The sequence below is a fragment of the Lipotes vexillifer genome, unplaced genomic scaffold (assembly GCF_000442215.2).
Source record: "Lipotes vexillifer unplaced genomic scaffold, Lipotes_vexillifer_v1.1 scaffold883, whole genome shotgun sequence".
Lineage (NCBI taxonomy): Eukaryota > Metazoa > Chordata > Mammalia > Artiodactyla > Lipotidae > Lipotes > Lipotes vexillifer.
The window spans coordinates 426,473-441,343 of NW_006789567.1; the positions used below are offsets into that span (position 1 = coordinate 426,473).

The 14,871-nt window shown below is 38.7% G+C and overlaps 1 protein-coding gene across 1 annotated transcript in view; it reads right to left on the bottom strand.

The window, feature by feature from the left end:
- Window positions 1-14,871, bottom strand: part of EML5 (EMAP like 5) — an 80,223-nt gene that overhangs the window by 12,070 nt on the left and 53,282 nt on the right. Inside the window, exons 21-23 of the mRNA XM_007462736.1 lie at window positions 7,839-7,859; window positions 1,530-1,703; window positions 506-714 (exon numbers count right to left, since the gene is read on the bottom strand). Coding sequence (XP_007462798.1) covers window positions 506-714; window positions 1,530-1,703; window positions 7,839-7,859 — 404 coding nt within the window. The remainder of the gene's footprint in view (window positions 1-505; window positions 715-1,529; window positions 1,704-7,838; window positions 7,860-14,871) is intronic.

The window sequence follows — 14,871 nt, forward strand, 5'->3', positions numbered from 1 at the left end:
GTAAACTAGACCAGGAATTGTGCTCGCCTTCTTCCCTTTAATGAGAGGCACTGGCCAAGAGCACTTCCAACTACATAATAAGCAGTGAGTTAAGATGACAGGAAGCAAAGGAAATCCTAAACCAAGTACCACCTTAAATACTAGAAAAATCACGTTTCATGATTTATCTTTCTCCTATTCTGAAAAATTATTATTAGGACCTAGGAGATTTAGGGTGACAGTTATAAAATTAATGAAGGCTTTGGAGAATGGCAGTGGCCCAAGGACTCAGATGTTTTATAATCCTTCTCCCTCGTTAACTCTCTTTCCCAGTCCCTGATTTCTGAAAGTATCAGAATTTGAAAGCTGAAATATATGCATGACCAGGACATATGTAAGGACTAGTGGACTAGAGTGCCATATAAACAACATTCATGTGGTTCATCTATCTAAGGCAAGAAAATTCAAACTAGTCCAATCTGGGTAATTCACAGTTACACTACCACACGCATTTTAAGAGACATACTGCACCAAATGCAACAGCAAGCATGGTCTGCATCCGGGCATCTTGCAGTGTGCTCAGTAGCCCTTTTTTGCTAAGAAGAGCTCTTCCTGCCAATGTCCAGAACTTAACATGTTTTACTCCCACAGAGACAAACTGGGAATCTGAATCTGGTCGGAATTCTGCCACAAAAATACGTTGGTTGTGACCAGCTCTGCTGGCAATTTTGGCACCTGATAAAAAAGATACAACAAAATTTTCTAGGTTAGTATAAGAACTAAGCTAATTTTTATAGGATCAAACAGTTATTGAAAATATATAGTTCAAAAAATAAATGCTTATAAAAAGAGAGAGCAGGGAATCCCTGGCGGTCCAGTGGTTAGACTCAGCACTTTCACTGCTGAGGGCCCCCTGATCAGGGAACTAAGATTCCACAACTTGCGCCGGTACGGCCCCCCAAAAAAAGGGAGAGGGCATGTCCCTTGCACTGCTACCTAGCAATCACATGACATACAATTAATAGTGTAGAGGGTCCTTTTTACATATTTTTGCAAGTGATGTGTGATTTATGGAAAGCTTTATTATAATTTAAGGGGCATTTTAGAAACCATATCTTATTTTTTTCTGTGTAGCTCTATGAATTTCACTTTTTTATAATGGCTATGTAACTGAAAAGTTTTGTCCGAAATGTGTTAAAGTAATATTACCCTATTGCCCTTCCATTATCACTTAACGATATAATTCATCGCATTCTTGAGTAAGATCCTCTATAACCAGCCAAATAATAATTAGCAAGACACTTACATGCATAATTTCTTACTGAAAGAACAGTGAATCATTTATAATATTAATAACTTTCATTAGTTTATACTTTGTTTGCAGTTTCACTGGGTTTTGAAAGTGGAACATACCTACAACTGTGTATGGGTATTGAGTAGGGCTTAATAGTGAATAATGGTTTCAATCACCAAGTTAACACAAATATGAAATAGAAAATTCCTATCACCCCATTTTTATTTTTTAAAATTACAAAGAAAAAAATTCCTACCTTCCTGCCATCTCCAAATGGTAATTGTATGTTCTGGGTCTAGCCCCACAGATAGCAGGAGTTTTCCAGTAGCACTGAAACTGACTGAACACACTCCCTTTGAATGGTAGCATCTTAGTATAGATAAAGTCTGCTTGTTCACTGCATCCCAGATGTGGATAGAGGGAGCTGTAGCTAAACAAAGATAAAATCCCAAAGTTGTAATACACCTATTACAAATGTTTCCATTTCTAAGGCTGATGCATACTCATCTCTGAAACACAAGAAAAATATGTACCAAAGAAAGACTGTACTTAATAAAAAATAGCTCAAAACTAAGACTGAATTAAAAAGAAAGAAAAGGGAAGAGAAAGGAAAGGAAGGGAGAAAAATACAGACTACTTCTTCAGGCTACAGTCCAAATTGCACTTTTGAGAAAATAGCATTTAGACAAGCAAATTAGGTAATCACAACTTTAAACAACTTCTCAAAAAATAATGCATGTTTTAGATACACGTTAAATCTTTATATAATTATGTGGAGAAATATAAAAACATTATACACTTATGAAATACCAGGATATATTTATTACCTATGTTATATGAAGGAGAGATAGAAAGTGAACACAAATTGAGAGAGGCAATAGGTAGGAAACCACCTGAATAGATCACAAAGGAAGTCTTCAACTGGATAGGCATATATCTGGTAAAAAACTAAGTTCATATCACTTTATAACACAGTAGTTTTGTTTTTTTTAAACAGGATTTCATGGAAGAAATTAAACTGCTAATCTTTTAAAAAATTACATTTGTTTTTTTTCTTTTTTAGATTTTTAAATTTATCTTGCGCAGCCTGTTTCTAGTGCTTAAAAAGTCTTCCCAGTTCTCTGTATTTCCTAGTTTAAAAAACCATAGCTTTGGACTGTCCTTTTTTCATGAATTGCACCCTATAAAAAGGAATAGGTAAGTCAATTCAGCAGCTAATTCAGTCTCAGAACGTAAGTACTTTTAGTAAAATAAACAAAATATGGAAATGCATTTGCTTCAAATTATAAATTTGATTATAAATTTAATCTCTCCAATGATGGACTCTGCACTTAGCACGAATCCACACTACTCTCCGTGATTGGCAAAGCCCTACGTGACTGACTCCTGCCCCTCTCTAGGTTCATCTCAGAGGCCTTACTGCAGTCACACGGACCCTCCTGTTTCTTGATTCAGCTTTAGGGCCTCCCCAGGAGGGAGTTAACAGAAGCAGGACTGAGGTTACTATCACTAGAATGGCCTGCTTGCTAGTGTGTGAGAACTTGACTTTTGAAATGTTCCCTATGTTGATAAGGTTATTTTGTCCACAGCGGGCACTGAATACCTGCTTTCTTCTGGGACTATGGTATTTTAGTAGTTGTGGCTTTGTGTCTATGTGACCAGCCCCCAGTAAAAACCTTGGTCTCGGAGTCCTCAGTGGGTTTCCCTGGGCAGAAACACTGCACCTGCATTGATATATCTGGCTGCTGGTAGAAGAAGCAGGTTCTGTGTGACCCCTGGAAGAGTGTTTTTTTGCGGTACGTGGGCCTCTCACTGTTGTGGCCTCTCCCGTTGTGGAGCACAGGCTCCGGACGCACAGGCTCAGTGGCCATGGCTCATGGGCCCAGCCGCTCCGCGGCATGTGGGATCTTCCCAGACTGGGGCACGAACCCGTGTCCCCTGCATCGGCAGGCGGACTCTCAACCACTGCGCCACCAGGGAAGCCCTGGAGGAGTGTTTTGGAAGAGACATAGAAAGCCTGTGCCTCTATCCTCTAGGCTCCACCTGATGTGTCTGTCTTCTTCCCTTGCTGATCAGTGTAATAAGCTACTGCACCGTAACTATCTCTGGGTCCTGTGATTCCTTCTAGTGAATCACTGAATGTGTGGGTGGTCGTAGGATTCCCAAACCAGGCCTCAGCCTAGAGCCCCCAGATCACCCTTCAGGTATCACTGTTTTGTATCATTCTTGGCCTAGCTAAATGTTACCACCTCTGAAAAAACACTCTGTTTTGTAGCCATCGCCCTATTTGTTGTTTTTATCACATTTATCACCATCTTAGATCATGTTATTTAGGAAAAAAAGTACTTATTTATTGCCTGTCTCCCTCTAAAGCAGAAGTCAGCAAACTTTCACTGTAAAGGGTCAGGTGAGAGACAAAACTGAAGGTATTATGCAGGTACTTGTGTAATGAAACAAATTCTCACAAAATTTTTATTGATGAAATTCATTGAGTGAAATTTTTTATAATACAGATCTACTAATGAGAATGAAATTTTTTGGGGGGGATAATTCACTTAAGTAGGGTTCAAAATCAGAGTTCTTTATTTTTTAAAAATAATTACAAATGTTCATCTGATAATGATCTATAATAATTTTCAACTTTGAAAATGTCTCACACAGATAGGTACTGTCAAATATGAATATCATCCAAAAGCATATGATTTTTTTTTTTTTTTTTTTTTTTCTCCCAACCCATGAACATGAAATATCTTTTCATTTGTTTTCATCTTCTTTAATATCTTTCATCAATGTTCTATAGTTATCAGTGTACAGATCTTCCACCTCATTAGATACATTTATTCCTAAGTATTTTATTATTTTGGTACTACTGTAAATGAGAATGATTTTTTTTTTTTTTTTTTTTTGCGGTACATAGGCCTCTCACTGTTGTGACCTCTCCCGTTGCGGAGCACAGGCTCCGGACGCGCAGGCTCAGTGGCCATGGCTCACGGGCCCAGCCGTTCCTCGGCATGTGGGATCTTCCCGGACCGGGGCATGAACCCGCATCCCCTGCATCAGCAGGCGGGCTCCCAACCACCGCGCCACCAGGGAAGCCCCAAAAGCATATGATTTTAATTGAGCATATTAATCACTTGGAAGGCATTCAGAAAATTCTATTAAAGTCTTATCTTGATATTTGCATTTTAGCATGTATTACATTGCAGAATAATAACTTTAAATTGAAGGTTAAGGTGGAAGTTCCTCAATTGTACAGTTAAACAGATTTTTTAAATATGGAAATTTCCTCTATGCTTGTATCAAGATCTAAAAAATACTGCTGGAACTGTAACTTGAGCCCAGAAAATACATTTGCTGCAAATCTGTGTGGGAATGGGAATCTCACTTCTCGTCTTAATTTTTGACATATGAGAAGTATAGAGTGATGTTTGGTGTTACTTGTGATTCAAAGATTAGGTGTCATCAAATGACTTTCCTGCAGTGTAAGTTTCACATATAAGCACTGTAACTGAAATTTCAGGTTGTAATTGTAATTTCCCTGTTATTTCAGGTTGAATCATTAAGAAACATTATCAAGTATGCAGCAAAAACTAATATCCAAAGCCACTGAGTTTTCCATAACAGAGACTGAAGGCAGTTCTTCTCACTCAGAAAAATTTCAGTCCTGGCTCTGAGCTACAGAAATTGCCCCCCAAAAAAAACAAACAAAAAAACCCCCAAAATGTTACCACTGCTAAACCACTGAACTGCTGTGGGGATAGGGCAAGTCAGGACTTTCACCTTCTATTTCTAACATAAATTAACAGAACTGATGATGGTTAAGTCTATGAGAGCAAACAAAATTAACTGTTGACTCTATTTCTTTTTTTTTTTTTTTTTGTGGTACGCAGGCCTCTCACTGCTGTGGCCTCTCCCATTGCGGAGCACAGGCTCCGGATGCGCAGGCTCAGCGGCCATGGCTCACGGGCCCAGCCGCTCTGCGGCATGTGGGATCTTCCCGGACCGGGGCACGAACCCGTGTCCCCTGCATTGGCAGGTGGACTCTCAACTACTGCGCCACCAGGGAAGCCCTAACTGTTGACTCTAAATAACAAAATACTGAAGTTCAATTACACATGATAGACTGAAATATTTTCCACAGACCACCTGCTGACAAATAACACAATGAATAGCCATAAATGCCTTAAATGATTATAGAGGCAAACTTCAGTCACTTAAAAGTCTGCACTGATTCCTCAAATAAACAACTGGCAACATTTGTCAACCCATCAAGAGCCAAGGGAAACCATTAAAAATCATCTGCCTTTTTTTGTTTTTGTTTTTAGTGACTACTGATGTTGTTCCCAATGTCCTCAGTTCTTTTAGCAATGGTTTTTGCCAAAAAGCTAAGAGTCTTAAGTTTATTTACTCTGGACACTTGTTCGTTGTAATCAAACATGATTTAATTAACTCACAGTAATAAACAGCTTTTCTTGATTAGCTAACAAATGAGTCATTCAGAACCTTACTTAGGTTGTAGCCACATTTTATTATTTTTTTTGAAGAAATTCTGTTGTGATGAGATATTGTCTTAAAGTTTCTAATTTTTCTGATTTTTGCTTTCCTGTGAACTCGGAATACTGTGATAAAGTTTAGTGTGAAAATGTTGACATATATTGTATTCTTTCAGCACAGCTATAGTATCATTGCATAATAAACACTTTTTACCAACTAATTTCATAACAACATAATCCACACTTCACTGTGCCTTTTGAGTTTGACATTCAAAGTCTATTTTCCTTTCCCCTCTCTTGTTTTGACATGATAGATATACACTGGTTAAAAACCAAAAAAATGGCAGCAATGTGGAGGGACCTAGAGAGTAGCATATTTAGTGAAGTAAGTCAGATAGAGAAAGACAAATACGGTATGACATGACCTATATGTAGAATCTAAAAAACAATACAAACAAATGTATACGTAAAACAGAAACAGACTCACAGACATAGAAAACAAACCAGTGGTTACCTAAGGAGACAGGAAAGAGGGGAGGGGCAAATTAGGGGTATGAGATTAAGAGATACAAACTGCTTTGTATAAAATAGGTAAGGATATATTGTATAGCACAGGGTAATTATAGCCATTATCTTGTAATAACTTTTAGTGGAGTATAAGCTGTAAAAAAATGAATCATAATGCTGTACACCTGAAACTAATATAATGTACATCAACTATACTTCAATAACAAAAAAATGCTGTGGAATAGCAATACACGGAGCACTCAAAACCTGTCAAGTTTTAAAAGAGAATCACTGCAATTTGTAGTGTGCTAAGCAGCAGTGGAAAGCAATGAGAGTGTTGTAAACAGTCTCTGTTGCAACTATTCAACACTGCCATTAAAGCACAAAAGCTGTCATAGATGATATGTAACTGAATGAGCATGGCTGTGTCCAATAAAACTTTATGGATACTGAAATCTGAATTTCATATACTTTTCGTGTTTTGTGAAATTTTATTCTTCCCGTGTTATTTTCCAACTACTTAAATTAATAAAAACTATACTCAATCATGGGCTGTACAAAAACAGGTGCTGGACCAGATTTGGGCTAAGGGCTGTAGTTTGCTAACCCCTGCTCTTGAGTGTAGACCAAGAGAGCAAGGACCTTGCCTGTTGTGTTGAATAAATTTGTAGTTAAATAGTCAAATCACAAAATCATGCTTTACCCTGGAGGAGGGGAGGGAAATGGATACAAATCACATAAATTGGTAGAAATCAAATAAATGTTTTCTTATCAAACTGCTAATTCTTACTATATTATGTAAACTGAAATACAGTTGAAAAAGCCTAGTTATTGTAATATCTAAAAACAACAGGCATGCATTGTTCATCTAACAGCTTTTTAACTTCACAAAGCCATGGTCAAAATCAATAAAAGGGCTTCCCTGGTGGCGCAGTGGTTGAGAGTCCGCCTGCCGATGCAGGGGACACGGGTTCGTGCCCCAGTCTGGGAGGATCCCGCATGCCGCGGAGCGGCTGGGTCCGTGAGCCATGGCCACTGAGCCTGTGCGTCCGGAGCCTGTGCTCCGCAACGGGAGAGGTCACAACAGTGAGAGGGCCGCGTACCGAAAAAAACAAAAAGCAAATCAATAATAAAAAGTTATTTTCAAATCTTTAAATGCTCTGTTGATCTAGTATGTGCAATAATTAAGATGGTTACATAAAAATAATAAATTTTTAAAAATTTTATTTCTAGGCAATAAAATTTATTGATTCATATTTAAAATCAAGTTTTAGCCCCACCTTTATTCTTACCAGCTATGTGATATTGGCGAGTTAATATCTACTATGAAGAATTCTTGTGATGACTTACAACAATGCTGGGCACACTAAGAAGGTCAAAATATATTAGCTTTTTTAAAAAAAACCTTATTATTGCAGATAGGGCTCAGCATCATGACATTAAAATGCTGTATTCTTAATTTTAAAAAAATCCAAAATAGGTTCAAGTATCTTATTACTCTATAAAAATTTGGGCCCTCATTACTTAACAATATGACTAAAATAGAAAATGATTAATTTCCTTACCTGACATGTCTGCTGAATCACCTATAATGGAAATATAGCAGAATAATAATTATCCATAAATACTATAAGCAAAATTTGTAAAAACTCAATTATCATAAAATGATAATTTTAAGTAATTTAAATAATTGTTATATACAAAATTAATTTTATTATGCAAAATTGAGTACACTGTAAGTAAAGCCACTAATTTCAATTATATATGCATATTAACATTCTATGCATATGACCTTTCAATCTTTGGATAAATATTTTCTTTATATATAGTGAGTCACATGAAATTTTAAATATAACAACTTAAAATAATACTGATATGGTTTAAAACTGATCTGACTTTATTTTGGTTTAAAAAATGCCCTGTTAACAGATCCTTTGGTCTTTAATGGATCTCTACATGCAGGGAAGAATTAGATCTAAACCTTCTGAGAGAAATGATGGCAAAAGTTAGCATGTAACTCAAGGGGAAAAAAAAGCTCTTAATTCAGGCCACAAATTAACCCCTTTCTTATTTTTTTTAATTAAACATTTTCTGTATGAGTAAAAGATTACCAAAAAAGAAAACATGAAACTCATTATATTTGCAGTGGAAATATTTATTAACCACAATTTTAGAAGCAATAGTCTATTGTAAGAAAGAAAGCAGAAAAATTTAGCAATCTTTTCAAGATAGATGATTGTTCTGTGCTTTGGTAGAGCTTTATATCCCTATGAAATAATTATTTCAATGACATATGTAGACCTATTGTTTCCTGACCTGGAGCACGAGAGAAAAGGTAATGAAGTACTTGACTCTGCTGAACAGACCAGTCAGGATATACCACTTTTAGTTTTGAACATGCTCTGATAACAACCAAATGATGAGAGGACTTGAAACTATGTCACATGAAGAATGGTTTAAAGACTGAGGGTGTTTGGTTTTGGCGATCAGGCTTATCCCAGAATATCTGCAGGGCCTGGGACAATTAAGAGTACAGATAAAGATCTAAACATCACAGGTCTAAATATTCTGGGTGCCCCAAAATGAGGACCAGTGAATTGCAATGAAAGAGAAACAAACTTTGGTTCTATATGAAGAAGCACTTTATAACAGAGCTTCCTGGGCTTCCCTCGTGGTGCAGTGGTTAAGAATCTGCCTGCCAATGCAGGGTACACGGTTTCGAACCGTGGTCTGGGAATATCCCACATGCCATGGAAAAACTAAGCCCGTGTGCCACAACTACTGAGCCTGCACTCTAGAGCCCACAAGCCACAACTACTGAGTCCATGTGCCACAACTACTGAAGCACGCATGCTTAGAACCCGCACACTGCAACCAAGAGCAGCCCCTGCTCGCCACTCGAGAAAGTGGCGCAACTCGAGAAAGCCTGCGTGCAGCAACAAAGACCCAACACAGCCAAAAATAAATAAATAAAATAAATAAGTTTATTAAAAAAAAAAAAACAGAGCTTCCTAAGGAGAGGTTAGGTTACTCTGTTAGGCATCAAGTGATAATGGGGTTCAAGCACGTGTAGGAGGATCCTTAATCAAATATGTAACAAAGGAAATTCAAACATCTAATGATGGACCGCTAATGATGGATAAAATGATATATTTGGCTCTGAGATTCCAAGAAAAAAGAAAAGTTTGAATGTAACTGGCTAAAATACCACAAAAGCAAATATTTCAGTTCCTCTATGATTTATATGACTTTTTAACAAAGAGAACCATATACATTTTAGAAAGTGTTTTCGTGCTTTGTGGGTTTTAAACAAGCCTGGCAGGCAAAGTACCTACTGATTCAATTTTCTTTAGGTTCAGAAGAGAAAAAGCCTCTTACTCTTTGATCTTCTCTTGAGTCTTTCTTACACTTAATTAGTCATCAGTAAAGAATTTTATGTCTTGTGGAATGGTACAAGTAGGGCAAGGCACAGAACTACATACGTGATCTAAAATCCATCTCTGTACTGGCTGAACTTTGATTTGGAAGGAGAGAGAGGGGGAGATAATTAGCCATTCCACATTCTCTATAGTGTTGCCTTTCAACAAAAGGGAAAGAATACAAATATCAAATCATGCATTTGAAACTAACATAGTATTTTATGTCAATTATATCTCAATTTTAAAAAAGGAAAGAAGTAGAGAAGGTCAAATTTCATGAAAGATTAATTTGTGACAACAGTTCTTAATCAAAAGAGAAAACTATAGCCCTAATATGTTAAACAAAGTTGCTTTATTTATTTATTTATTTATTTTTGCGGTACGTGGGCCTCTCACCATTGTGGCCTCTCCCGTTGCGGAGCACAGGCTCCGGACGCGCAGGCTCAGCGGCCATGGCTCACGGGCCCAGCCGCTCTGCGGCATGTGGGATCTTCTCCGGACCGGGGCACGAACCCGTGTCCCCTGCATCGGCAGGTGGACTCTCAACCACTGCGCCACCAGGGAAGCCCCCAAAGTTGCTTTTTTAAAGGGAGAAAAGGGGAAAGAAAAGGAGAAGGAGCAAAGCTGGGAAATGGAAGAACCATGCCTTCTGGGATTCCATTCATAGAATGTAAATTCCACTAACATAGAGATTTTTGCCTTTTTTTGGAAGCTGCTTATATCCCGAGCACCAAGAACAGTACCTTAAACGTGGCAGATACTCAGTAAATTTGTTGAATAAGTGAACTTAATAAAACTTAACTGATCAATAACTATATGCCAAGAGGCACTAAACATGATGCTTTCATGACCAAAATGGTAACTTGGTCTCTTATTCCTCATGCAAAGTGAAAAGAAGACTTCAATTTCAAAAACTTAGTGTGAAAATGGGCTAGATCTACGTATTTATATTCAAAGATTAGAAAGGCTGGATCAAGAGGCAGAATACAAGGATGTGGAGCTCACCTTCTCCTACAAATACATCAGAACTACATCTATATGTGGAACCCTTCTCACAGAATACCTGCTGCACACCAGCAGATCTCATAAAACCAAAGTTGCAAGAAAGATCACCACGTAACCAGGTAGGATGAAAGAAAAAAAAAAAGAAGAAGAATCAGGACAGGACCTGTGCCCTGGCAGAGAGCAATGAAAGAGGAAAGATTCCCTCACCCTGGGAAGTCTCTTCACTGGTGGTGAGATCAGCTGGGACAGAAAGGGAGCTTCAGAGGCTAGAGGAGAGTAGAGCAGCCGGTTTACAGCAGGCGGAACAGATAGAGACCAATACAGAGGGTCCTGGCCATCTCCCTGCCCTCCCCAGCCTGAGATGCGCATCTGCTGGTGTGTGCGGGGGTGCTGGGCGCTGAAACTTGGGTTTCAGAGGACAGATCTGGGGAGAGGACTGGGGTTGGTTGTGTGGAGACAGCCTGAAGGGGCTGAAGTGTGGTCCAAGCCACAGTCAGGGGTGTGTGCAGGAAGGAGCTTGGGTCTGGCACTGAAGTCCCATTGTTAATGCTCGAGGGGAGGGGCAGGGCCCCTGCCATAGCATCCTCCCATTCTTGGAGTGCTCATGGTGGTGCAGCTCTGCCTCTATGAGCTCTGGGAGAGTGTAAGCACCAGAGGATTGTCCATACTTGGAGGCAGGGCTGAAATCTGAGTGCCCCAGAGGTTGTGGGATCTGTGAATTTAGGCACTTTGCAAACTCAGTGCCCGTGGGACATCCGAGCAGATTACTGGTGATCTCGTGGATGGGGCGGGTCCAGCGATAGTGGCTGTGGGCTTTTCCACAGTCTGGGCTGACTCAGTAGCTCTACGATGGGTCCAGGTGCAAGACTGTGGCAGTCCCGGTACCTGATCTCAGCAGTTCTGCACCAAGGGATCTGCGCTAGTGGCTTTGTGAGCACAGCACCTGAGGGACACCCAGGACAACTGCCTGAATTCCCATGGTTGAGGTGGGGCCGAGGGCAGTGCCAAAACAGTGTACTTTGTGAATCCACACAACGGGTGACAGGCAACATCATAGAGCGCACTTCCTGGTGGACAGCTCCTACAAAGGAATACTCAGTGGCTCCTCTCCCTGCTCCAGCCCTGGCTACCTCACACCGCAGTTCAGAAACGGATCTGGGGGTGTCTACTCCAACAAGTGGGGAGCAGACCTTGCCCCCAACAGGGCTGTGACAAGCACAGACCAAAGAGAAGGGCCCATTCAACATCCAGTGCAGGCTCTGGTCACCATAACAACAATTACACCCCCCTATCAACGGGATAATGGCCAACACACACTGAGGAAAGATGTGGCAGGTATCCATACTAAAAACAGCCCTCGCACTAAAAATATTAAACTCATGGAGCATACACAGGGACACTTCCACATAAAAAGAGCCCTTCAGGACCACAGTAGATAACTGTTTCTCTTAAATTCATAAAGTCAGAGAAATATGAGTAAAATGAAGAAGCAGAGGAACCACTCCTGATTTAAAGATCAAGAGAATTCCCCTGAAAGAACAAAGAATGAAGCAGACCTCTCCAGTTTACTAGACCCTGAGTTCAAGAAGGAAGTAATGAAAATACTGAAGGAATGAAGAAGGGCTATTGATAGAAACGCAGATTACTGTAAAAAGCAATTAGAAACTATAAAGAGGAGCCGATTAAAATTAGAAAACTCATCTGCCAAGACAAAAGCTGAGCTAAGGGCAATAAATAGCAAACTGGATAATGCAGAAGACTGAATAATTAATCTGGAAGACAGAATAATGGAAATCATCCAATCAGATCAGCAGACAGAAAGACAAATGAAAAAAACAATGAAAGCAATATACAAGACCTATGGGATAATATAAAGCATCCCAATCTATGCATAAGAGGGATCCCAAGAAGGAGAAGAAAAAGAAAAGGGGATTGAAAATATATCTGAAGAAATTATGGCTGAAAATTTTAGAAGGAAACATATATCCAGGTACAGAAAGCACAGAGGGTCCCAAACAAGATGAACCCAAACAGACCTATACCAAGACATATTATGACTCAAATGGCAAAAGTTTAAGACATAGGGAGGATTCTAAAGGCAGCAAGAGAAAATAAAGAGTAAATGACAAGGGGACACCCGTAAGGCTCTCAGCTGATTTCTCCACAGAAATACTGCAGGCCAGAAGGGAGTGGCAAGATGTATTCAAAGTCCTGAAAGGGAAAAACCTGCAAAACAGGATACTCTACCCAGAAATATTATCACTTAGAATAGAAAGAGAGATAAAGAATTTCTCAGACAAGCTAAAACTAAAAGAATACAACAATACTAAACCAATCCTAAAAGAAATATTGAAAGGTCTTCTCTAAATAGAAAAGAAGCAAGAATCTACAGGAAAGAGAAAATCACAATTGGAAAGTAAATCAAATAAGCCAATAGACAGATTTTTAAAAAATCAAAAAAAATTTGTGAAAGCAATAACTACAATGAACACCAAAAGGATAAACACAAAGATGTAAAAGGTGACATCAAAATCATACACCGTCGGGGAGGAGAGTAAGAAATGTAGATTTTTTGTAGATTGTTTGTTTGTCTCAAAGTCTCTTTACTCCTGTGCTCATTCTTTACTATGAAACGCTTGAGACATGTCAAGTGGTTTTTTTTTTCTTTGTGGCCACACTGCACAGCTTTCAGGACCTTAGTTCCCTGACCACAGATCGAACCCAGGTCCCTGGCAGTGAAAGCACTGAGTCCTAATCACTGGGCCACAAGGGAACTCCCAACTTTTTTTTTTAGAATGTGTTTGAGTCTATAGGACTACCAGTCTAAAGCAAAAAGATACAGTAATGAGTTAACATACTTGAGAAACAGTGAAAAACAGAGTAACCACAAATCAAAAACAACAGATTCACAAAAACCAAAAAGAAGAGAACATAAGCATAATACAAAAGAAAATCATCAAACCACAAAAAGAAAACAAAAGGGAACAAAGAAGAAACACAAAAACAACTGCCAAACAAGGTTTAAAATGGTAATAAATACATATCTATCAATTACCTTAAATGTAATGAACTAAATGCTCCAAACAAAAGACACAGAGTGGGGAGGGGATAAATTAGGAGTTTGGGATTAACATATATACACTACTATATATGAAATAGCCAACAAGGACCTATTGTATAGCACAGGGAACTATACTCAGTATTTTATAATAACTAGAAGGGAAAAGAATCTGAAAAAAATAGATATATGTGTATGTGTAACTGAATCACTCTGCTGTACACCTGAAACTAACAAAACATTGTAAATCAATTATATCAATAGTTCAATTAAAAAAAGAAAATCGTATGTACTCTCAAGTACAGCTGTAAATTAGTAATTATGTTCCTAAGCCTGAAAAATCTCACCCAAAGCCTTAAAACAGTGTGAAAAACATAAGAAAAGTCTCCATGATACTAAGAAAAAAAAAAAAGGACACAGAATGGCACATTGCATACAAAAAACAAGCGCCTACAATATGCTGCCTACAAGAGACCTGAAAGTGGTTTCAGGCGAAGAATACAATAAGTCCCCTATATACGAACAAGTTCTGTTCTGAGAGCGTGTTCGTAAGTCCAACAAAGTTAGCCTCGGTATCCAACTAACACAACTGGCTATATAGTACTGTACTGTAATAGGTTTATAATACTTTTCACACAAATAATACATAAAAAACAAACAAACAGAAAAAATAAAGAACACATTTTTAACCTTACAGTACAGTACCTTGAAAAGTACAGTAGTACAACAGCTGGCATACAGGGGCTGGCATCGAATAAACAGGCAAGAAGAGTTACTGACTGGAGGAGAGACAGGAGGTAGGAGACAGTAGAGCTGAAGGATCGTCAGCAATAGGAGATGGAGGGCAAGCTGCAATTTCACTCACACCTGACGCTGATGGAAGGCATATTCGCATCTTTGAAAGTTCACAACTTGAAGGTTTGTATATAGGGGACTTACTGTACACATAGAGTGAAAGTGAGGGGATGGAAAAAGATATTTCATGCAAACAGAAATGACAAGAAAGTGAGGAGAGCAATATTCACATCAGGCAAAATAGACTTTAAAACAAAGGCCATAAAAAAAGACAAAGAAGGCCACTATATAATGATAAAAGGATCAATACAAGAGGAGGAT